This window comes from Euprymna scolopes, chromosome 44 (genome assembly GCF_053919585.1).
Source record: "Euprymna scolopes isolate OS-2025 chromosome 44, ASM5391958v1, whole genome shotgun sequence".
NCBI lineage: Eukaryota > Metazoa > Mollusca > Cephalopoda > Sepiida > Sepiolidae > Euprymna > Euprymna scolopes.
Window position 1 is genome coordinate 52,542,538 of NC_136525.1, and position 26,321 is coordinate 52,568,858.

A 26,321-nucleotide genomic window follows, 5' to 3' on the forward strand; every position below is an offset into this window, starting at 1 on the left:
ATGACAAAATGTTATATTCCAAAATTCATGGTGTTGACCATCTTATAATTTATTCCTTTAATTCAGTTGATTTATACAATTCTTGACAGTATCTGTTTCGTAGCGCAAAATCAATCACTTAATTATTATATCAATCAGTGAATCTATTATGCCCTTAATTCACCAGAAGAAATAGCAACAATCAATCCGTATAAAGGAATTGAAATGTGATTTGACATGGTTAAAATCCGAAAATTGGAAGAGAAGCTGCAAATACCTTTATATTTTTCCATTACGCCATTTTGAATTTTTATCCTTTATCATTTATTCTACATATTTCTCTGTAATCACATTGAGCTTCTTATATAAGGGTTGATATATAATAAGGAGATATATTTCTACAGAAATATATATATATATTTGTTTTAAAACTCTGTTTGTAATTTTTTTTTTTTTTTTTTTTTGTAGGTCATCCAAGAACTAGTAGCAGCCCATACTTGTCTAATGCCTCTGTAATCAGTCCATGCACAACAAGTGAAATGTCCAGGTACAGCCCTAGACGACATGATGGTGGCGGCGGCAGCAGCAGTAGCAGCAGAACGTATCCGGAACAAACTATGACGACCAGTCGACAATATCCGTTGAGCAGTCGGTCCTTTGGAACTGCCGATAACTCGCCTGGAAAAACATACAAAAGAAATTCACCTGTTTCTAGAGCATCAAGGTAAGTGGCAGGAAACTAATAATCTATATATCTATAAAAGTAAACGTGTCTGTCTGTCTGTCTGTATACATTTTCCTACGCAACAACTCTGTCAATTTAAAGTCTACAGACTCGAAACTTGATATACAGGGTACTGAGATTTGGGAAAATCTTTGTGATCAGTTTTCGACCAGAAATTTGGCTGTTAAGGGGTCAAAGTTCAACGATTTGACCTTTGAGAACTCTACCAAACTCCTCCGACAATTTTGGGTCTACACACTTGAAATTTTCGAGATAGGTTCCGTGGACATGGATCTAACTTAATAACTTGATTTGAGCCCAAAACAATGAATGTTAAGCAGTCATAATAGGGGTCAAATTTAAAAAAAATTGACCGCTTTTTTGTTTTTATTATTTCAACATACACCTCCAAACACCCGGGCAACGCCGGACTGAAATGCTAGTCTATAATATAAATCTCGCTTGTCTGTTTGTATGTATGTATGTATGTATGTATGTATGTATGTATGTCTGCCTAAGAGGCGACGGATTTTCACGAGATCGGTATCATTTGAAGCTCGACCCTTCGGACGACAAATATCGAAAAATTGGCTGAAAACATTAATTCTTTCACCCTCAAACGGGCACTTTTCTACAGGCAGGGAGGGGTGGCTTTTTTTTTTTTTTTCGCCGATATTTTCGAAAGTCATCGCCTCTTTTCGATTGACTAGCCTTAATTTAAACCTCCGCCACTTCCGGTTTTGCGATGGACGCAACGGCAAAGACGTCACGTTTTTTTTTTCACGTTCTTTTCTTCCTTCGCGGTAGGTGTTCGAGCCTACCTACCTACCTACTACCACTTTTTTTTTTTTTTGGTCAACACACCTCCAAACACCCGGGCAACACTGGGCACCCATGTTAGTAATATATATATATATATATATATATATATATATATATATATATATATATATATATATATATATATATATATTAACCTAGACTGTTCGCACGTTTTTAACAGGCAAAAGTTATTGCCCGTTGATTTAGAATGTGTGCTTTATGCCAACGTGATGGTTGAATATGGTTAACTTTATACTCATTTCTGCATTAAATCCTAATCGTTATTGAATGGATACCATAATACTTAGTTCGCTGCACCTTATGATAAAAGTGCCTTACAAGATCTCGGCCAGAACAGCCAAGAAGTTTTCGAGAAAAAAAAAAAAAAAAAAAGTAAGAGTACCTATTTACAATGCCTCCCCACGGGACAGAGGGTCGCTTTTTAGCGCGGAGAAAAGAAACAAAAATAAATAAAGATTGTCGCAGTCGTGAAGGATTTCTCCTTCACCGAGAGAGAGAACAAGAAATGGAAGTGCAGCATCTGAAGAACAGATACTACACTTTGAGATATTAAATTCTTTATTCAAGCTAAAATTACAAAGCAAGTTCTAACTGAACAAAAAACTGAGGCACAAGGCCAACTCAAAAGGGGGGGGGGTCGTTGGTCATCCTTGTCATTCCAGAACTAAACTAAAGTTTCTCTTGACTAGTATCTTCTTTCACCATAATACCGCATTCACCCTTTCGTATTGGGGGACGTCCTACTTAGAGCCCAATTGTTTAAAACATTTTTTTTTTGTCCCGAAAAAAAAAAGTAAATGTAGTATTATGATTAATTCTTATTAATCTCCACATTTTTAACAAACGGATACCACTGCACTTTTTCATAACAAAGGTCCACACAAGATTTCGGCCAGATCGGACCAGTAGTTTCCGAAAAAAAAAAAAAACCCAAAAAAACTACTAGAGTAAATATGGTATTGTGGTGTGACTATTCTTTATTAATCCCTAATTGTGTATTGAATGGATACCATAATATTTAGTTCGTTGCACCTTGTAAATGTCCATACAAGATTTCAGTCAGATCGGCTCAGTATTTTACGAGAAAAAAGTGGAACGGACGGACGAACGGACAGATATTAATAATATAAATTAAAGCAAACGGTAATGTTAAAAATGTAGTCTTTTTAGGTCTATTTTTATTATCCTTTTTAATTGTGTGTGTGTGTGTGTGTGTGTGTGTGTGTGTGTGTGTGTGTGTGTGTGTGTGTTTTTTTTTTTTTTTTTTTTTTTTTTTTTAGTTAACATAATTCATAAGATATACTTTGTCCTGTTCGTCAACAAGAGAAAATGGACGCTGGCAATTCTCACACATCTAAAATTATCCAAACTCGAACAGACTAGAATAAAATGCAAATTTTTATTTATTTATTTTATGTACTTTGAAATGGAAAAGTCGGGGGGGGGGGAAATATAAACAAATAGACCCAAATATCATACTTATATATATATATATATATATATATATATATATATATATATATATATATATATATATATATAATGTAAGCAAATAGTTAAAATATTTGTGGAAAGATTCTAATTTGGTGTTGGACTTGAGATGTCTGTCTTTTCGGAAATAAACATCGCATCATCAAATTTGTTTAAACAAAATAAAAATGTGGCATTAATTTCATTATTTGTCGCAGTTGGATTGAATACATCATGATCGCCGGTGGTGTTTACAGATCCGAATTTTCTTTTTTGTGAGTACAGTTTATTTTTTTTTTATTTTTTTGTTTTAAACGTCAACACCCTCCTTCAAGAAAATATGTTTCGCCTATGTTCGCATTAACAAATCCCATATAAATTCATAGAACTACGTCAGCAATTGAATTTCTTTTTTTTTTTTTTTCTTTTTGTTTTTCCCTATTTCTTTTCGTGTTTCTGTATATCTAGCAGTGTCAGAAATTTCGTGAAAATAGTGAATAATTCCACCCCATCTTTCCAAGCTTATAACTCCTCGAAAAATGTAATTCAAGCCCTAATTTTTTTTTTCAATTAAAGGAGTAAGGACCAAGGTTTTATTTAAAAAAAAAACAAAACAAAACAATGTGTTTTTTTTTTTTTAAAAAGGTTTTAAACTTCGGACTTTACAGGTAAATTTCTAAAAAACTGATTTTTTTTTTGTTTTAAATTTGAATATATTATTTATTGACCTTTTCTCTTCAATTTGTGATATATAAACCTATTAAACATAAATTAATTATTTACTTTTTAATAGACATTTCAAAATGAGAGGCGTAAATTATTCGACCCCCTATCTTTCTAAGCTTATAACTCCTCGAAAAATGTAATTCAAGCCCTAATTTTTTTTTCAATTAAAGGAGCAAGGACCAAGGTTTCATTAAAAAAAAAAAAAAAAGACAAAAAGAAAAAATATGTTCTTATAAAATAAGGTTTTAAACTTCGGACTTTACAGGTAAATTTCTAAAAAACTGTTTTTTTTGTTTGTTTTAAATTTGAATATATTATTTATTGACCTTTTCTCTTCAATTTGTGATATATAAACCTATTAAACATAAATTAATTATTTACTTTTTAATAGACATTTCAAAATGGGGGGGGCGTGAAAATGGGGGGGGCGTGAAAATGGGGGGGGCGTGAATTTAAAAAAAACGTTTGTCTAAAATATTATATTCGGTTTATTGGAAAGAACATAAAATTTCACATTGACCCTGAAAATATCGTAAAAATAGAATCAATAGAAAAATTTTGATAGATTTTTAAAATTTAAAAATTTAAAAATATTGAGTTTAAAAATTGAAAAATATTGAGTTCGGAAAATTCATTACTGTTTTAAAAAAAAAATAAAAATATTTTTATTACTTTTAAAGCAACTGTAATAGTTTATTTTGGAAGTATAATCCATAAAGAAAATAAATAACCCACTTTTAACAGAGAAATTACGAGATTTTTATATTGTATTCGCAGTTTCGTGTTAGGGGTGTCAAAAATTCCTACAAAAATTCTGATACTGCTACTGTATATCCGTTCCATCTTTTTCTCGGAAATTAGCACGCTGATCTGGCCGAATTTTTGTAGGTACTTTCGTTATTGGATGTAGTGAACTAGTTATTAGGGTATCCGTTCGATACACAGTTAGGAATTAATAGGATTTTTTTTCCTTTTTTTTATTTTTTATATTACATTTTAACCCCAAACAAGACACGTTGCCACTTTGGTATAGGGAGTTACTATCAGGGACATAAGATACAGGGGTACTATGTAGGGAGTTGGGCAGCAAGATGTCTGTTCACGTTACACTTGAACTTCTGCATGTCAGTACAGTTGGGGAAACAGGGAGCCGGAAGGGAATTCCAAAGTCTAGCGGTTCTGGGGAAGAAACTACTGGAGTAGAAGGCTCTCTTCCATCTAGGGATCTCCACTGTGAAGGGGTGGGATTTAGCTGCTTGTCGGGTTTGTCGGGGGTATTTACGTTGAGGTGGTACAAGTGCTTGCATTCACAGTTAAAGTATTTGTAGAACAGGCAGAAGGATGCAACGTTTCATTGATGGGACAGAGGCTGAAGCTTAGATGACAGTTCAGGACCTATCAGATTGGCGACTTTCTTTTGAACCTTGTCTAGGAGCGAGAGACTAGTAGCAGATGCACCAGCCCAAATATGACAACAATACTCCATACATGGGTGAATAGTGGCCTTATAGAGGTACAGGATACTTTCGAGCATTAGTAGCTTTCTACCTTCTTCGCAGCGGTCCTGGCAATACTTTCAATGTAATTGTTCCAACTCATGTTTCCTGTGAACGTTAGGCCGAGGAGTTTAATAGATGTACTTTCAGATAGTCATTGGCCATTGCTATTGGTGGTAGAGAAGGTTTCTTCTAATTATTGAAGGAAACCAGTTTAGTTTTGGCAGCATTGAATGTGACCATCCATTTTTGTCCCCATTTCACTACAGATCGGAGGTCATCCTCTAGTGTTTCTGCCATTACTTTAGATATGTGTTCATTTGCTTTCCTGTCGTGTCTGTTATAGAGCGTGGTGTCATCAGAATATATACCCATCTCACAGACAACTTTGTCAGGGAGGTCATTTATGAATATTAGGATTAATAGAGGTCCAAGGATAGACCCTTGAGGCACTCTCGCATTTATATCATATTGTTTAGATGTACGACCGTCGAGGACAACCTGGATTTTTCTCTTATCTAAGAAGGATTTAATTATGTTAAGTATTCTTCTAGTGATCTGATTTTCCTGAGAAGACCATGCCATATCCTGTCAAAAGCCTTAGATATATCTAGAGCTACTGCTTTACCCTCCCCTGCTTTGTCAAGTGAATGGTATATACGTTCAGAGATTACAGTTAGGATGTCTGCTGTGGAATGGGCTTGCCTAAATCCATATTATTGGTGGTCAGAAGTTTAGCCTCTGTAAGGTGATGGACTAGAGCTTGGTTAATTATGGACTCAAATATTTTGTCGAAAAGTGTGAGGTTACCACAATACCGCATTTACTCTAGAAGGTTTTCAGAAACTACTGGGGCGATCTGGCTGAAATTTTGCATGGACATTAGCTATGATAAAGTGCAGCAAATTAAACATTATGGTATCCGTTCGGTGCACAATTAAAGATTAATAAGGATTAATATTTCATATAAAAATAAACACAAATCAAAGCATTCATCCATCAATTTGGCATAAAGTACTCATTCTTAATCAACGGCCCATAACTTTTGCTCGTTTTTAACTGGATAAAAACTCTAGTTTTATCTATATATCTATTAAAGTGAGAATGTGTGTGAGGACACTTCTCAACCGCCATATATATTCAACGAATTCTTTGATCTACAGACTTGAAACTTGGTATATAGGATATTCAGACATCTGGAAAACTTTTTAATTGGGCTTCATCCCGGAAAAAAAAGGGGGTTGCTAAGAGGTAAAAATTGGAAAATGGATTCTTGAGGGGTGGGGTCAACGGATTTTTATCTGTTTGTGAACTGTTTCGCAAATGCACATGCGCGAATGGTTACCATGAGTTTCCTTATGTCAAGGATAAGTAGGTTTGAAAACCCTTTTCAAAGAACGTGTCAAGCTGGCATGATGGTTATCGTACTTGATTCACTGTTTTTAGGTTTTGGTTTCGATCTCAGTTTGAGTTTTTTATTCATTTTTTTTTTTTTTACTTGCAGGAAGTGAATTGTGTAAAAATAACATAATACTTGCATGCACATGTCTCAGTTCCTGTATGAATTAAAATATATTTATGCATATTTTACGACTGGACAACACCGGGAGAACTGCTAGTTATCTATATATTAATACCGTAATAACTTTAACGTACGTACGTATGTGTCACTGTTTCCAGATTATAAATTATTCGATCGGGAGATCCTATTTATTAAAAAGAAGGTGATAGAACATACTACGAACATTAAATTTATATATAGATACGCTAATTTAATGTTCGTAGTATGTTATTACTAGGTCTATGACAAGAGAATATTCTTATCATTAAAATAGAATACGCATCAAGTGTGCTTGAAAGCCAAATCACAACGTAATATTATGAAAACAAATATTTTATTTGTTTGAAATTTATCACAAATATATTTCAGAGGTATACTCCATCTTCAGTATGTTTTGTTTCTTTCCCCCCCCCTTTCCTTCTCCCTTGCCATGTTGTAAATTTGGAGAAAGAAGTCTGTTTGTAATGAGCCGTGCGTTGTTTCTAGCGGTTGTATTTTGAAATGTTTGAACTGTGCGTAGGCAATACGAGAATAGACTCTTGAGTATATATCCGACACGGACAACGGAGAACCACATCACTCTATATAAAAGCATATAAGGCATACACGGATAAATATACGAGAGTCCAAACAATGAAAAGAATATGCTGTTGTCATAGCCCTAGCCATTACCTACTATTCTCCTTTTTAATAAATAAGATCTCCCGATCACCGAAGACACAATGTAAAAAAAATAAAAAATAAAAATAAATTAAAAAAAAAAAATGATGTCGCATTTGGGCCGTACGTGAAACTAAAATATACCTTCTTGATCTTCTAGCTAAGATAAAAGAGTAGTATCTGTTCTTTCAACGGAAATATGTCACAGACTCCTATAAGGGTATTGGTGATCAACTGTAAGAACCAGATATATTCTGACACTACATTAGCCAGGTTACTTAGATAAAACTTTCGCAGTTTTAACAAAAGGGCTACAATAATGTCGGCCAAGATCAAAGTGTAGTATCTGTTCTTCAGATGCTGCACTTCCATTTCTTGTCCTCTTTTGGTGGAGGAGCAGTCCTTCACGACTGAGACAATTTTTTATTTTTGTACCTTTTCTCCACGTTAAAAAACGACCCTGGTGTCTAACTCTGTCCCGTGAGGAGGTATTGTGAATAGGTACAATAATGTCGCAGGGTTTAGATTCACACTGAACGTCCACAGAATGCGCAGCAGCAATATATTACATACAAAAGATGCCACCGTGGAATTTCCACAAGTCTTGCTAGTTCTCTATATATTAATACGATAGCGTGTGTGTTATTTTGTGTCACGCTTACATCTGTTTTCTTCCGAGTGCTGTCGTTTAATTGTTATGACCTTCCATTTCTTGTAATAACTAATTCTATCAAGAATTCTTCATAAGTTTTGGTTTCATTTTCGAGTCTAGATGATGGCACTCAAGTTTTTTTTTTTTAATTTATATATATATATATATATATATATATACTAGCATGGGTGCCTGACAGTGCCCGGATGTTTGGAGGAAAAAAAAAAGCAAAAAACAAAAAAAAAAAACTGTCAATTTTTTTAACTTTGAACCCTATTATGACCCCTTAACATTTATTGTTTTGGGCTCAAATCAAGTTATTAAGTTAGATCCATGTCTAAGAAACCTATATCTAAAATTTCAAGTGTTTAGACACAAAATTGTTGGAGGAGTTTGGTAGAGTTCTCAAAGGTCAAATCGTTGAACTTGGACCCTTTAACAGTGAAATTTCTAGCCGAAAACCGATCACATAGATTTTTCCAAATCTCAGTACCCTGTATATCAAATTTCGAGTCTGTAGTCTAAAAATTGACAGAGTTATTGCATAGGGAAATGCATACAGACAGACACGTTCACTTTTCTAGATATATAATTTCTTCATAAGTTTTCGTTTCGATTTTGATTCAATCTGATGCACCAAAATCAGATGGATATATATATATATTTTTTTATTTTTGAAATCACAACTTTATTATATACTAGCAGGGGTGCCCGGCGTTGCTCGGGTGTTTGGAGGTGTATGCTGTGCAAAAAAAGCAAAAAAACAAAAAAAATGGTTAATTTTTTAAAACTTTGACCCCTATTATGACCCCTTAAAATTTATTGTTTCGGGCTCAAATCACTTTATTAAGTTAGATCCATGTTCACGGAGCCTATATCTAAAATTCCAAGTGTCTAGACCCAAAATTGTCGGAGGAGTTTGGTAGAGTTCTTAAAGGTCAAATCGTTGAAATTTGACCCCTTAACAGCCAAATTTCTGGCTGACACCCGTCACATCAATTTTCCCAAATCTCAGTACCCGGTATTTCAAATTTCGAGTCTATAGACTAAAAATTGACAGAGTTATTGCGTAGGGAAATGTACACAGACAGACAGACAGACAGACACGTTCACTTTTATAGATATATAGATAAGAATCGGTTTCAGCCGATGTAACCTCTGATGCGAAAAAACAACCATGAGAACAATAGTCCAAAAAAAAAAAAAATTTTTTTTAAATTTAAATAAATTTAAAAAAAAAAAAAAATGTCGAAAAACAAATAAAATCAAATCCTGTGTTTCAGTTACTCAGACATTAATCTCATAAGGTTTCAACCGATGTAACCTTTGACCTTCTTCAGGTGTGTCTCGAAATCTCCAGGAGATTTCGAATAAGGAGTTGCTTGTTTTATTGTTCCATCAGCCATGACCTGGTAGAAATCAAATAATTTGTAATTGTATTCTTTGTATTGCATTGCCCGTATTGAGGATTGGACCTTCAACCTCCGGAAGACGGTCACTTAGAACTAATTATTATTCAACACTTCCAAGACGCCTTCAATAAATTTCCGGACTTTTTTTTTTTGTACATGCATTTAAAATTGTCGTAAACTTTTGAAAATTCAGTCTGTTATTGCTGTACATCTTACGGGGATGACTGACACATTTTTATGTTTTCACGTTCAAATGAACAGCTACAGCAGGAATTGGAATACACCCTACGAAAGCCTGATTGTCGCAGCTGATGACTTTAAAAAATGCAGTCTAGACGTGAGGACACTTTAGAAGAATGATATGCAAAAAAAAAAAAAAAATTATAAACTTAGAAAAAAAAATGCCACAGAAATGTATGGAATGCTTCAGAATACTTTTGAACCATCTTGCATGAATCGAGCATCAGTTTTTGAGTGGCATAAGAGATTCAAGGAAGGCAGGGAGTCTGTGAGGAATGATGAGAGGTGTGGGAGGAGTAAGGAAGTCAGAACAGCAGAGTTGATTGGCCAAATAAAGAATTTCATGGATAAGGTCCGTCGTGTGTCTAGAGAGACAATAAGTGCACAGTTTGATGTCAGTGTGGGAACTGTACACACAATTATTCGCAAGGAACTGAAGATGCAGAAGATTTGCACGAATGCACGAGTTCACAACTGTATTCTTGTCACAAACATCAAAACAGTTCTTCGTCTTTCCTTTAGTCCAGACCTTGCTCTATGTAACTTTTGATTATTTCCTAAGCTCAAGGAAAACCTTGGAGGCTGCTATGAGGGTCATCGACATGCTCACATGAAAGGACTTCCATTGGGCCTTCCAGAAAATGTTGGAATGGTACAAGTGCATTGCAGCCGGAGGAGATTACTTACAAGGGGGACTAGAGTTTCATATGTTTACTATCAATAAAAGTGCCCGTACGAAAAAAAGTCTGGAAACTTGTTTAAGGCAGTAATTGTCTGTATTTTTGAGATGAGGTGTTTTCATTAATTGAGATTGTCGGACTGACTTCCTCATCTTGGTTGTTTTTGTCACAACGTTTCGGCCGTTTTGCCCTCCGGCCTTCATCACAGTTCGATACAAAACACCTGACGAAGGCCGGAGGGCAAAACGGCCGAAACGTTGTGACAATAACAACCAAGATGAGGAAGTCAGTCCGACAATCTCAATCAATTGTTTAAGGCACCTCATATATAACTAAAAAAATAAGTAAATGTTTTCAAAGTTGTAACTTAGACTTGTCAGCAGCCGTCAACAATATTGGACGGATACCTTTTCTCTCTCGATGAAGAGCCGACCTCTTTGGTCCTTTTTTTTTGCTCTTTGTATTTGCCATTGGTATTAACCCAAGCCGCCGTCTCACTGGTAGGATTTTATACTCGCTAAGGATGTCATCATGACAAGCTTACCTAACGAGCAATAAGCTATAAAATTTTCAGAATTTGAGAGAGAATATATAATTATTGTTTTTTTTTTTTTTTTTTTTTTTTTTATTACATTTTCACCCCAAACAAGGCACATTGCCACTTTGGTGTAGGGGGCTACTATCAGGGGAAACAACTACTGGGGTACTATGTAGGGATTAGGGCAGTGAGATGTTGGTTCACGTTGCACTTGAACTTATGCATTTCAGTACAGTTGGGGAAGCAGTGACCTGGAATGGAATTCCAAAGTCCAGCGGTTCTGGGGAAGAAACTACTGGAGTAGAAAGATCTTTTACATCTAGGGATCTCTACAGTGTGGGGGTGGGATTTTGCAGCTTGTCGGGTCTGTCGAGGGTGTTCACGTCGTGGGGGCACAAGTGCTTGCAGTTCTTCAGAGCATTCACCATTATAATACTTGTAGAACAGGCAGAGGGATGCAACGTTTCGACGATGGGACAGAGGCTGAAGTTTTGATGCCAGTTTAGGACCTATCAGATTTGCGACTCTCTTTTGAACCCTGTCAAGGAGCGAGAGACTAGTAGCCGATGCACCGCCCCAAATATGACAGCAATACTCCATACATGGGCGAATAGTGGCCTTATAGAGGTACAGGATACTTTCGGGTGTTAAAAGTTTTCTAGCACGGTAGAGAGAGCCCACCTTCCTTTTGTGATGATCATATCCCTTGTTCGAGATGAAGGTAGGTTTATTCCACTGTAAGATTTCGTTGTGGTTTATTTGATTTGTAATAATGTTACGTTGTATCATAAACTGAGCGTTTGTTGTATATTGGTTGAAATTGGAATGGAGATGATATTTTAAAACGTGTCTATTCATAAAAAATTGTGTGTTTGATTATCTTATCAGATTTAATGTCGTTTGTGTGTGATCATCTAGTGGTCTTTCTATTACATATGTTCATATGCTGTTAAGTGTGAATATGTGTGTGACATGTCATTTGAACATACCTTCTGCCATTTTGTTGGTCTATCTGGAAATTCTCGTCTGGGAGGGAGATTTGATACCTGTTTTTGGGGACGAAGATTTATTTCACACCAAGACAAGAAATTGGTTCTATAGTTTATTTCACTTTCCCAGATGTCTTGCAGAAGGTGGAAAGTGAATTTGGCCTGTGTTGTTTTTTTCTTCTAGGTCTTATTTCTACCACGTCAGCGTTCGTTCCCCACCCCCAGCGAAGGGGAGGAGACAACGGCAAAGCTGTCCGCTGTTGTCCAAGTCGCAACCAAATCTCCTCGATTCAGCTAACCTGATCACATGACTCGCACGCAATCCAATCAGCTGATCTTAACTTCCGGTCAACGTGTCTACACTATAACTCGCACATCTCTCTCTCTCTCTATCCATTCTCTAACAATAAGACTTTCTTGTGTGCGGCACATTTGCTCAGTTAGTAGAGTGCTTGCTTCGCACACATGAGACTCGAGTTTCAAATCCTGAGTTCAGATGTGCCTAACTGATAAGGGGGGTCCTGGATATGACCTAAAACCATATCCGATGGTGAGGCTCCACCTTGCGGGCCTTGGGGAGTGTGGTGCCACCCTTTAATTGCCATTGCTCCCAGGTCTACTCTGACTCGGAGTGGTAGTACCTGTTAGGGTCCCAACTATGGGTTAAATAGAATCTGACTTAAAAAAAAAAAATATACTCCATTAAAAATCGTTCCTCAAAATAACTAGATTCGGCATTAAATAACCTGAAAAAGGTTGATATGCCGTAAAACAAAAACAACGAACGAACTGATAAGGGCGAAACTCAAGTCTTGGACTTCCTGTTTGTTGGCTTTCATGGCTCTTCTGAGCTGCGACGTTGTCTTCTGTGGAAATAATTATATATTCTCTCTCACATTCTGAAAATTATATATATATATATATATATATATATATATATATATATATATATATATATATAGTCTGTTCATTTCACTATTAAGGTGCAGCAAACTTAGTGTTATGGTATCCATTTGATGCACAATTAGGTATTAATAAGAATTAGTATTTAATGCAAAAATAGGTACAAATGTAACCATATTTAACCATCAATTTTAGTCAATGGGCCATAATTTTTTCCAGTTTTACATTAGTTATACATTAGAAAAGGAAGATATTGGTCAACCTTAAAAAGTCAAAATCACGTTAATATAATCACATTTTTTTTTTTTTTTTTAAATCATTTCTGCTTGGTTAGTAATGATATCTTTTGCGAAAACTGCAGAATTTCTGCACTTTTTGTTTTTGGTAACATTGGGATTGGACATGGCGGAACGAATACTTAAATTTCAGTAACGCTAACCACATTTCAATTATATAAGTCACATATTTTAGTAATAATTGCTTAATTGTTGTAACTAAGTCCGAATATGTTTCTTGGCATTAAGCGCTTATATTATTCAGTCTGAATGACAACTCACGAGGAACAAAAGGCATTTCACTGGCTTATTGTTAGGTTTTACACACACACATATATATATACTAGCAAAAGTACCCGTCGTTGACTGGGTTCAGAAACAGCCTACAGAGAATCAACTCTGATTTATAAAAGTATGATAGGTTATGAAAAGGAAGGGTTGTAAATTTGGGTTGAATTTGGGGGTATCAAAACCAAAGCAAAATATGATGAAAGTAAAAATAATGGACTGATTTATGAGAGTATGATAGGTTATGAAAAGGAAGGGTTGTAAAGAGATAGCTTCGAATTTGGGGGTATCAAAACCAAAGCAAAATATGATGAAAGTAAAAATAAAATAGATAAACCCCATAATTTATTATACCATACCTGTTCACACTGAAACACTTATCACAATATACTGTGGATCTATATTAAAAAACCTTGTTAAACTTTGTGACATATTTCCATTCTATGGAGGTCAGGTGCGAATGAACACCCCATAATTTTATTATACCATATATCTTCAAACTGAAACATAATTATCAAAGTATACTTACACAGATAGATATGAAAAGTTTTTTATTAAAGTTTGTGCCTATTTCCATTCCATGGAGGCCAGGCGCAAATGCAGACCCCACAATTTTATTATACCATCCCTATTGAAGTTAAAACATATTTGGCCAATCAACTCTGGTGTTCTGACTTCCTTACTCCTCCCACACCTTACATTATCCCTCACAGATTCCCTGCCTTCCTTGAATCTCTTATGCCACTCAAAAACTGATGCTCGATTCATGCAAGATGGTCCAAAAACAGTCTGAAGTGTTCCATTCGTTTATGTAGCATTTTTTCCAGTTCAAAACAGACTTTTATTGCATATCGTTCTTCTAAGGTGTCCTCACGTCCAGATTGCAGTTTTGAAATTCACAAGCTGTGACAATCAGGCTTTAAGTACGGTGTATTCCAATTCCTGCTCTAGCTGTTCATTTGAATGTGAAACCATAAAAACTGGTCAGGCATCTCATAAGATGTATAGCAATAACATACTGAGTTTTCAAGAGTCTACAGCAATTTTAAATGCCTGTACAAAAAAGTCTGGAAATTTATTGAAGGCAACTAGTATTTTTTTATTTATTTATTTTTGTTAAAAATTTGCCATTTTCAAATTTCTTATTTATTTTTTATTTTTTTTTTTTTCAGTTTCAGTGCTGGTCGATCCGTTTTGTCCAGCAGGAAAAATGATACTTCAGAGATCTCGGGGGAATCTCCAGCCAAGCTTTCCAAGGCCAGCTGCATCCCTCAAGCATCCAACATGAATCGCGATGGGACTTCATCTAACAGTTGCCTATCATCCCGAACGCACCAGGATACCACGACAAGCAAAACCGATCCTCCGCACCCTGCGGAACACAAATCCAGTCGCATGACTGGCGAATCAAATCTTCCTTCTCCAAGACGAAAAGCTAACGAAGATTCTACATATCCGGGTCAGAGATCTTTCGGACGCGGTCACTCAGAAAGTCCATCTAGGTCTTCACAAGATTCTGATGGTGGTTCTCCGTCGAACATTCCCATGCGGACATCATACAGGAGGAGTTTAGAAGGGGACAAGAGCGACTCTGGGACTAGCCGCTTGCTTTTACGAGGTAGTGGACGCCTCAAACCTGGCACTGGAAGGACTGGCATCAGTTCTTCTGATTCTGTAGATACCGTTTCTTCAAGAACACAACGAGATTCAAAACTATCAGCTCAGAAGGATCCGTCACCTGATCCAGGTATTATAACAAGTACTTCAACATCTTCTCTTTTATTAAATAAAAGATCCCCAGATGGTATTAAGTCTCCATCACCCACAAGTAATTCTTTGCAAGAATCGGAATACTTAGTATCGAATGGGAATTCTAAAACTGGAGTCGTATCTAAAGCGCTATCGCCTCCAAGAACGATCGATGCGGCTCTCACGAAGCAAACATTCGAACGGAGTGATATAAAGTATCATTCATGCCGGTCTCGAATCCCGACTCCAAATTCGCCGTCGGGTTCTCGCAACGGATCGGAATCGCCTGTCCGTCAGCAAAAACTTTCATCACATAGCTTTTCGAGCTTCAGTGATGAAGCCGGTTCTTCAAAAGATACTGCTGAGAGCCGGGCTGAAAGAATTGCACGCTATAAAGAACTACGGCGAAGAGAATTAGCCTCGAAGATAAAGTCGAAATTGGATCCAGAAACCATTCAGGAAACTGAGCCAGCATCCGTGATGAAGACGTTGAGTGAAGAAAAGAGCAAAAGCATAAAACCGGTGGATGTTTCCACGGAATCTTCGACGGCCGCCAAAACAAGTGCCACTCGATCTGCTACTGCCGATTCGTCAAAGATCATATGCGGCCTGAAAGTCTCGAAAAATATTGCCGACAGAGCAAAGAAACGGCAAGAACGGATGCTACGGAACAGCCAGCATTTATCCGCAGAGCTCATTGGTCGGCGGGCCAAAATAAGTGCAGTGTGTGCAAAAATGGACGCGCAGGAGGACACCAACTCACAGGATGCAGCAACCACTGTTCAGCAAGAATCTGCATCTTTGAAACCTGATACAACACTTACTTTTCCTCAAAATAAAGATCAATTGCAACCGTCTCCATTGCAAGAAATGGACTCATTAAGTCCGAGCTCGTTGTCACTAAGTGATCACGAAAAAGACGCTACGTACCAGCAGTTAACATCGGAATCCGATATCAGCCCGGAGGATAAACGGCTAAGCTTGACCGAATTTGAATCCCTTCCAGAAATCACGTCCTATGATGAATTAACTTTGAGCCCCGAACCGGATGTGGTCGTCAGTGAAAAAAGGGTCAGCCTATCTCAAATAAGCCCTTCCCAGGAAGAAATATCAGGCAAAAAAACTGAAGATATCCGACCAACTTCGGAAGAAACATCGTATTTGCCTGAAATCGTGCCGCAAGTAAGCAAACACACATTTTATGCCGATCGATCCTTGAAAGCCTCACCCGATAAAGATACAGAGCAAAAATTACCAGTTGTCTCCTCTTGTTCCTTTTCTGCATCTCCTTTAGAGAAGGTAGAAAAGGCCAAATCTATTATTGGTAACTCTATCAACAATCAGAATATTACAACTACGACTTCGGCTCTTGTCGATGACAGTAAACCGAAGACGGTAGCTGGTAATTACAATTATCACTCCAACTCCTCTGTTAAAATCTCCGAAACAAAAGACAATTCCTCCAGCTATGGCTCATCTAAGTCAAAATATTATGACACGCACTCTGATATGGCTAACATCAATGCTGTTCCAGAAAACCAAGCGGAAGAAATTCCAACAGCTGTTGGAAAATTACGGACCAGGCCTCCACCAAGTACAGTCCTGTATACAAAGAGACTTCTCGAATCGGTTAATGTCAAGAAAGATCAGAAACGTGTTGACTACGATTTACAGAAGGAGCTGGACTGGCTTGAGCACAGACGATACCAAATTGAGGACGAAAGTGCCGATGAAAACAAGAAGAAACTTTCTGTTTTAGAAATGGTCCGAGCTGCTGAAAGCAAGACCGATACAGATGAAGAGGTACCTCGGAAACCACTTGGTCGCACGATGAGCGAAGCTAGAGGGAAAGATGCTGCCCAATCGAGGAAGGACATCCTTGCAATGAGAATATCCAACCTCGGACGTACCCGGTCATTTGGAATGGCCCCAAACAAGAAAGTGCATGTTTCGGCCAGTCTAGACGACGAGAAACCAGTCTTGGCCGCGATTAAAGATAACCATCTTGATGAACTGTTGATGAAGAATGTCGCCTATCTCGACGATGAGAATATTCCGAAGGATCCGTCGGTCAGGAGTCTGCATCCAGGAGAAAATTTAAAGCTGAGGAAATCTCTACGGAAGAAGAAAGTAGCAAAGCTTGCAAGCGTTCCAGAGAAGGGAACATCGGAAGATAAAAAGTAAGTGTTTCTTATTCTTATTTTATTTTTTTCTCTCTCGTTTATTGTTAACCATCTGAGGCGCCCCTACCAGAGAATGCCGATGGAGCTATCCAAGCATTTTTGCAGGCTAAAGTGCTCTTCCTCTATGGCGCTAGCTTTTCAAATCCCATTTTCCGAAGCTTGTATCACATATCTTTCCCTGATTATCCTGAGAATTCATGGGACATTTTTTTTTTTTTTTGACACTCACAAATGTTTACGTTATATCTAAAAGTAGTTTAACTCCTTTCCCTGATTATCCTGAGTATTCATGGGACATTTTTTTTTTGACACCCACAAATGTTTACGTTATATCTAAAAGTAGTTTAACTCCTTTCCCTGATTATCCTGAGAATTCATGGGACATTTTTTTTTTGACACCCACAAATGTTTACGTTATATCTAAAAGTAGTTTAACTCCTTTCCCTGATTATCCTGAGTATTCATGGGACATTTTTTTTTGACACCCACAAATGTTTACGTTATATCTAAAAGTAGTTTAACTCCTTTCCCTGATTATCCTGAGTATTCATGGGACATTTTTTTTTTGACACCCACAAATGTTTACGTTATATCTAAAAGTAGTTTAACTCCTTTCCCTGATTATCCTGAGAATTCATGGGACATTTTTTTTTCACACCCACAAATGTTTACGTTATATCTAAAAGTAGTTTAACTCCTTTCCCTGATTATCCTGAGTATTCATGGGACATTTTTTTTTGACACTCACAAATGTTTACGTTATATCTAAAAGTAGTTTAACTCCTTTCCCTGATTATCCTGAGTATTCATGGGACATTTTTTTTTTGACACCCACAAATGTTTACGTTATATCTAAAAGTAGTTTAACTCCTTTCCCTGATTATCCTGAGTATTCATGGGACATTTTTTTTTTGACACCCACAAATGTTTACGTTATATCTAAAAGTAGTTTAACTCCTTTCCCTGATTATCCTGAGTATTCATGGGACATTTTTTTTTGACACCCACAAATGTTTACGTTATATCTAAAAGTAGTTTAACTCCTTTCCCTGATTATCCTGAGTATTCATGGGACATTTTTTTTTTGACACCCACAAATGTTTACGTTATATCTAAAAGTAGTTTAACTCCTTTCCCTGATTATCCTGAGAATTCATGGGACATTTTTTTTTCACACCCACAAATGTTTACGTTATATCTAAAAGTAGTTTAACTCCTTTCCCTGATTATCCTGAGTATTCATGGGACATTTTTTTTTGACACTCACAAATGTTTACGTTATATCTAAAAGTAGTTTAACTCCTTTCCCTGATTATCCTGAGTATTCATGGGACATTTTTTTTTTGACACCCACAAATGTTTACGTTATATCTAAAAGTAGTTTAACTCCTTTCCCTGATTATCCTGAGTATTCATGGGACATTTTTTTTTTGACACCCACAAATGTTTACGTTATATCTAAAAGTAGTTTAACTCCTTTCCCTGATTATCCTGAGAATTCATGGGACATTTTTTTTTTGACACCCACAAATGTTTACGTTATATCTAAAAGTAGTTTAACTCCTTTCCCTGATTATCCTGAGAATTCATGGGACATTTTTTTTTGACACCCACAAATGTTTACGTTATATCTAAAAGTAGTTTAACTCCTTTCCCTGATTATCCTGAGTATTCATGGGACATTTTTTTTTTGACACCCACAAATGTTTACGTTATATCTAAAAGTAGTTTAACTCCTTTCCCTGATTATCCTGAGTATTCATGGGACATTTGTTTTTGACACCCACAAATGTTTACGTTATATCTAAAAGTAGTTTAACTCCTTTCCCTGATTATCCTGAGAATTCATGGGACATTTTTTTTTTGACACCCACAAATGTTTACGTTATATCTAAAAGTAGTTTAACTCCTTTCCCTGATTATCCTGAGTATTCATGGGACATTTTTTTTTTGACACCCACAAATGTTTACGTTATATCTAAAAGTAGTTTAACTCCTTTCCCTGATTATCCTGAGAATTCATGGGACATTTGTTTTTGACACCCACAAATGTTTACGTTATATCTAAAAGTAGTTTAACTCCTTTCCCTGATTATCCTGAGAATTCATGGGACATTTTTTTTTTGACACCCACAAATGTTTACGTTATATCTAAAAGTAGTTTAACTCCTTTCCCTGATTATCCTGAGTATTCATGGGACATTTTTTTTTTGACACCCACAAATGTTTACGTTATATCTAAAAGTAGTTTAACTCCTTTCCCTGATTATCCTGAGAATTCATGGGACATTTTTTTTTTTTTTTGACACTCACAAATGTTTACGTTATATCTAAAAGTAGTTTAACTCCTTTCTCTGATTATCCTGAGTATTCATGGGACATTTTTTTTTTTGACACCCACAAATGTTTACGTTATATCTGAAAGTAGTTTAACTCCTTTCCCTGATTATCCTGAGTATTCATGGGACATTTTTTTTTGACACTCACAAATGTTTACGTTATATCTAAAAGTAGTTTAACTCCTTTCCCTGATTATCCTGAGTATTCATGGGACATTTTTTTTTGACACCCACAAATGTTTACGTTATATCTAAAAGTAGTTTAACTCCTTTCCCTGATTATCCTGAGTATTCATGGGACATTTTTTTTTTGACACCCACAAATGTTTACGTTATATCTAAAAGTAGTTTAACTCCTTTCCCTGATTATCCTGAGAATTCATGGGACATTTTTTTTTGACACCCACAAATGTTTACGTTATATCTAAAAGTAGTTTAACTCCTTTCTCTGATTATCCTGAGTATTCATGGGACATTTTTTTTTTGACACCCACAAATGTTTACGTTATATCTAAAAGTAGTTTAACTCCTTTCCCTGATTATCCTGAGTATTCATGGGACATTTTTTTTTTTGACACCCACAAATGTTTACGTTATATCTAAAAGTAGTTTAACTCCTTTCCCTGATTATCCTGAGTATTCATGGGACATTTTTTTTTTGACACTCACAAATGTTTACGTTATATCTAAAAGTAGTTTAACTCCTTTCCCTGATTATCCTGAGAATTCATGGGACATTTTTTTTTGACACCCACAAATGTTTACGTTATATCTAAAAGTAGTTTAACTCCTTTCTCTGATTATCCTGAGTATTCATGGGACATTTTTTTTTTGACACCCACAAATGTTTACGTTATATCTAAAAGTAGTTTAACTCCTTTCCCTGATTATCCTGAGTATTCATGGGACATTTTTTTTTTTGACACTCACAAATGTTTACGTTATATCTAAAAGTAGTTTAACTCCTTTCCCTGATTATCCTGAGTATTCATGGGACATTTTTTTTTTTGACACCCACAAATGTTTACGTTATATCTAAAAGTAGTTTAACTCCTTTCCCTGATTATCCTGAGTATTCATGGGACATTTTTTTTTTGACACTCACAAATGTTTACGTTATATCTAAAAGTAGTTTAACTCCTTTCCCTGATTATCCTGAGAATTCATGGGACATTTTTTTTTTTGACACTCACAAATGTTTACGTTATATCTAAAAGTAGTTTAACTCCTTTCCCTGATTATCCTGAGAATTCATGGGACATTTTTTTTTTGACACTCACAAATGTTTACGTTATATCTAAAAGTAGTTTAACTCCTTTCCCTGATTATCCTGAGTATTCATGGGACATTTTTTTTTTGACACTCACAAATGTTTACGTTATATCTAAAAGTAGTTTAACTCCTTTCCCTGATTATCCTGAGTATTCATGGGACATTTTTTTTTCACACCCACAAATGTTTACGTTATATCTAAAAGTAGTTTAACTCCTTTCCCTGATTATCCTGAGTATTCATGGGACATTTTTTTTTGACACCCACAAATGTTTACGTTATATCTAAAAGTAGTTTAACTCCTTTCCCTGATTATCCTGAGTATTCATGGGACATTTTTTTTTGACACCCACAAATGTTTACGTTATATCTAAAAGTAGTTTAACTCCTTTCCCTGATTATCCTGAGTATTCATGGGACATTTTTTTTTGACACTCACAAATGTTTACGTTATATCTAAAAGTAGTTTAACTCCTTTCCCTGATTATCCTGAGTATTCATGGGACATTTTTTTTTGACACCCACAAATGTTTACGTTATATCTAAAAGTAGTTTAACTCCTTTCCCTGATTATCCTGAGTATTCATGGGACATTTTTTTTTGACACCCACAAATGTTTACGTTATATCTAAAAGTAGTTTAACTCCTTTCCCTGATTATCCTGAGAATTCATGGGACATTTTTTTTTGACACCCACAAATGTTTACGTTATATCTAAAAGTAGTTTAACTCCTTTCCCTGATTATCCTGAGTATTCATGGGACATTTTTTTTTGACACCCACAAATGTTTACGTTATATCTAAAAGTAGTTTAACTCCTTTCCCTGATTATCCTGAGTATTCATGGGACATTTTTTTTTGACACCCACAAATGTTTACGTTATATCTAAAAGTAGTTTAACTCCTTTCCCTGATTATCCTGAGAATTCATGGGACATTTTTTTTTGACACCCACAAATGTTTACGTTATATCTAAAAGTAGTTTAACTCCTTTCCCTGATTATCCTGAGTATTCATGGGACATTTTTTTTTGACACCCACAAATGTTTACGTTATATCTAAAAGTAGTTTAACTCCTTTCCCTGATTATCCTGAGTATTCATGGGACATTTTTTTTTGACACCCACAAATGTTTACGTTATATCTAAAAGTAGTTTAACTCCTTTCCCTGATTATCCTGAGTATTCATGGGACATTTTTTTTTGACACTCACAAATGTTTACGTTATATCTAAAAGTAGTTTAACTCCTTTCCCTGATTATCCTGAGTATTCATGGGACATTTTTTTTTGACACTCACAAATGTTTACGTTATATCTAAAAGTAGTTTAACTCCTTTCCCTGATTATCCTGAGTATTCATGGGACATTTTTTTTTGACACCCACAAATGTTTACGTTATATCTAAAAGTAGTTTAACTCCTTTCCCTGATTATCCTGAGTATTCATGGGACATTTTTTTTTGACACTCACAAATGTTTACGTTATATCTAAAAGTAGTTTAACTCCTTTCCCTGATTATCCTGAGTATTCATGGGACATTTTTTTTTGACACCCACAAATGTTTACGTTATATCTAAAAGTAGTTTAACTCCTTTCCCTGATTATCCTGAGTATTCATGGGACATTTTTTTTTGACACCCACAAATGTTTACGTTATATCTAAAAGTAGTTTAACTCCTTTCCCTGATTATCCTGAGTATTCATGGGACATTTTTTTTTTGACACCCACAAATGTTTACGTTATATCTAAAAGTAGGTTAACTCCTTTCCCTGATTATCCTGAGTATTCATGGGACATTTTTTTTTTGACACTCACAAATGTTTACGTTATATCTAAAAGTAGTTTAACTCCTTTCCCTGATTATCCTGAGTATTCATGGGACATTTTTTTTTTGACACTCACAAATGTTTACGTTATATCTAAAAGTAGTTTAACTCCTTTCCCTGATTATCCTGAGTATTCATGGGACATTTTTTTTTTGACACTCACAAATGTTTACGTTATATCTAAAAGTAGTTTAACTCCTTTCCCTGATTATCCTGAGTATTCATGGGACATTTTTTTTTGACACCCACAAATGTTTACGTTATATCTAAAAGTAGTTTAACTCCTTTCCCTGATTATCCTGAGAATTCATGGGACATTTTTTTTTGACACCCACAAATGTTTACGTTATATCTAAAAGTAGTTTAACTCCTTTCCCTGATTATCCTGAGTATTCATGGGACATTTTTTTTTTGACACCCACAAATGTTTACGTTATATCTAAAAGTAGTTTAACTCCTTTCCCTGATTATCCTGAGAATTCATGGGACATTTTTTTTTTTTGACACCCACAAATGTTTACGTTATATCTAAAAGTAGTTTAACTCCTTTCCCTGATTATCCTGAGTATTCATGGGACATTTTTTTTTGACACCCACAAATGTTTACGTTATATCTAAAAGTAGTTTAACTCCTTTCCCTGATTATCCTGAGTATTCATGGGACATTTTTTTTTTGACACCCACAAATGTTTACGTTATATCTAAAAGTAGTTTAACTCCTTTCCCTGATTATCCTGAGAATTCATGGGACATTTTTTTTTTTTGACACCCACAAATGTTTACGTTATATCTAAAAGTAGTTTAACTCCTTTCCCTGATTATCCTGAGAATTCATGGGACATTTTTTTTTTTTGACACCCACAAATGTTTACGTTATATCTAAAAGTAGTTTAACTCCTTTCCCTGATTATCCTGAGAATTCATGGGACATTTTTTTTTTTTTTGACACTCACAAATGTTTACGTTATATCTAAAAGTAGGTTAACTCCTTTCCCTGATTATCCTGAGTATTCATGGGACATTTTTTTTTTGACACCCACAAATGTTTACGTTATATCTAAAAGTAGTTTAACTCCTTTCCCTGATTATCCTGAGAATTCATGGGACATTTTTTTTTGACACCCACAAATGTTTACGTTATATCTAAAAGTAGGTTAACTCCTTTCCCTGATTATCCTGAGAATTCATGGGACATTTTTTTTTTGACACTCACAAATGTTTACGTTATATCTAAAAGTAGTTTAACTCCTTTCCCTGATTATCCTGAGTATTCATGGGACAGTTTTTTTTGACACCCACAAATGTTTACGTTATATCTAAAAGTAGTTTAACTCCTTTCCCTGATTATCCTGAGAATTCATGGGACATTTTTTTTTGACACCCACAAATGTTTACGTTATATCTAAAAGTAGTTTAACTCCTTTCCCTGATTATCCTGAGAATTCATGGGACATTTTTTTTTTTTTTGACACTCACAAATGTTTACGTTATATCTAAAAGTAGGTTAACTCCTTTCCCTGATTATCCTGAGTATTCATGGGACATTTTTTTTTTGACACCCACAAATGTTTACGTTATATCTAAAAGTAGTTTAACTCCTTTCCCTGATTATCCTGAGAATTCATGGGACATTTTTTTTTTGACACCCACAAATGTTTACGTTATATCTAAAAGTAGTTTAACTCCTTTCCCTGATTATCCTGAGAATTCATGGGACATTTTTTTTTTGACACCCACAAATGTTTACGTTATATCTAAAAGTAGTTTAACTCCTTTCCCTGATTATCCTGAGAATTCATGGGACATTTTTTTTTTTTTTGACACTCACAAATGTTTACGTTATATCTAAAAGTAGGTTAACTCCTTTCCCTGATTATCCTGAGTATTCATGGGACATTTTTTTTTTGACACCCACAAATGTTTACGTTATATCTAAAAGTAGTTTAACTCCTTTCCCTGATTATCCTGAGAATTCATGGGACATTTTTTTTTGACACCCACAAATGTTTACGTTATATCTAAAAGTAGTTTAACTCCTTTCCCTGATTATCCTGAGTATTCATGGGACATTTTTTTTTGACACCCACAAATGTTTACGTTATATCTAAAAGTAGTTTAACTCCTTTCCCTGATTATCCTGAGAATTCATGGGACATTTTTTTTTTTTTGACACTCACAAATGTTTACGTTATATCTAAAAGTAGGTTAACTCCTTTCCCTGATTATCCTGAGTATTCATGGGACATTTTTTTTTTGACACTCACAAATGTTTACGTTATATCTAAAAGTAGTTTAACTCCTTTCCCTGATTATCCTGAGAATTCATGGGACATTTTTTTTTGACACCCACAAATGTTTACGTTATATCTAAAAGTAGTTTAACTCCTTTCCCTGATTATCCTGAGAATTCATGGGACATTTTTTTTTTTTTGACACTCACAAATGTTTACGTTATATCTAAAAGTAGGTTAACTCCTTTCCCTGATTATCCTGAGTATTCATGGGACATTTTTTTTTTGACACCCACAAATGTTTACGTTATATCTAAAAGTAGTTTAACTCCTTTCCCTGATTATCCTGAGAATTCATGGGACATTTTTTTTTGACACCCACAAATGTTTACGTTATATCTAAAAGTAGTTTAACTCCTTTCCCTGATTATCCTGAGAATTCATGGGACATTTTTTTTTTTTTTGACACTCACGAATGTTTACGTTATATCTAAAAGTAGGTTAACTCCTTTCCCTGATTATCCTGAGTATTCATGGGACATTTTTTTTTTGACACCCACAAATGTTTACGTTATATCTAAAAGTAGTTTAACTCCTTTCCCTGATTATCCTGAGAATTCATGGGACATTTTTTTTTGACACCCACAAATGTTTACGTTATATCTAAAAGTAGTTTAACTCCTTTCCCTGATTATCCTGAGAATTCATGGGACATTTTTTTTTTTTGACACTCACAAATGTTTACGTTATATCTAAAAGTAGTTTAACTCCTTTCCCTGATTATCCTGAGTATTCATGGGACATTTTTTTTTTGACACCCACAAATGTTTACGTTATATCTAAAAGTAGTTTAACTCCTTTCCCTGATTATCCTGAGAATTCATGGGACATTTTTTTTTTGACACCCACAAATGTTTACGTTATATCTAAAAGTAGTTTAACTCCTTTCCCTGATTATCCTGAGAATTCATGGGACATTTTTTTTTTGACACTCACAAATGTTTACGTTATATCTAAAAGTAGTTTAACTCCTTTCCCTGATTATCCTGAGAATTCATGGGACATTTTTTTTTGACACCCACAAATGTTTACGTTATATCTAAAAGTAGTTTAACTCCTTTCCCTGATTATCCTGAGAATTCATGGGACATTTTTTTTTTGACACCCACAAATGTTTACGTTATATCTAAAAGTAGTTTAACTCCTTTCCCTGATTATCCTGAGTATTCATGGGACATTTTTTTTTGACACTCACAAATGTTTACGTTATATCTAAAAGTAGT

The 26,321-nt window shown here is 35.3% G+C and overlaps 1 protein-coding gene across 12 annotated transcripts in view; it reads left to right on the forward strand.

Moving 5' to 3' along the window:
• Positions 1 to 26,321, forward strand: part of LOC145268612 (uncharacterized) — a 746,770-nt gene that overhangs the window by 135,512 nt on the left and 584,937 nt on the right. For 11 of the 12 annotated variants that reach the window (XM_080124076.1, XM_080124069.1, XM_080124074.1 and 8 more), the window contains exons 2-3: positions 448 to 703; positions 14,609 to 17,365. In XM_080124076.1, the coding sequence (XP_079980202.1) occupies positions 519 to 703; positions 14,609 to 17,365 (2,942 nt within the window). In that variant the 5' untranslated portion in view covers positions 448 to 518. The remainder of the gene's footprint in view (positions 1 to 447; positions 704 to 14,608; positions 17,366 to 26,321) is intronic. The other variant, XM_080124081.1, reaches the window with a different exon arrangement.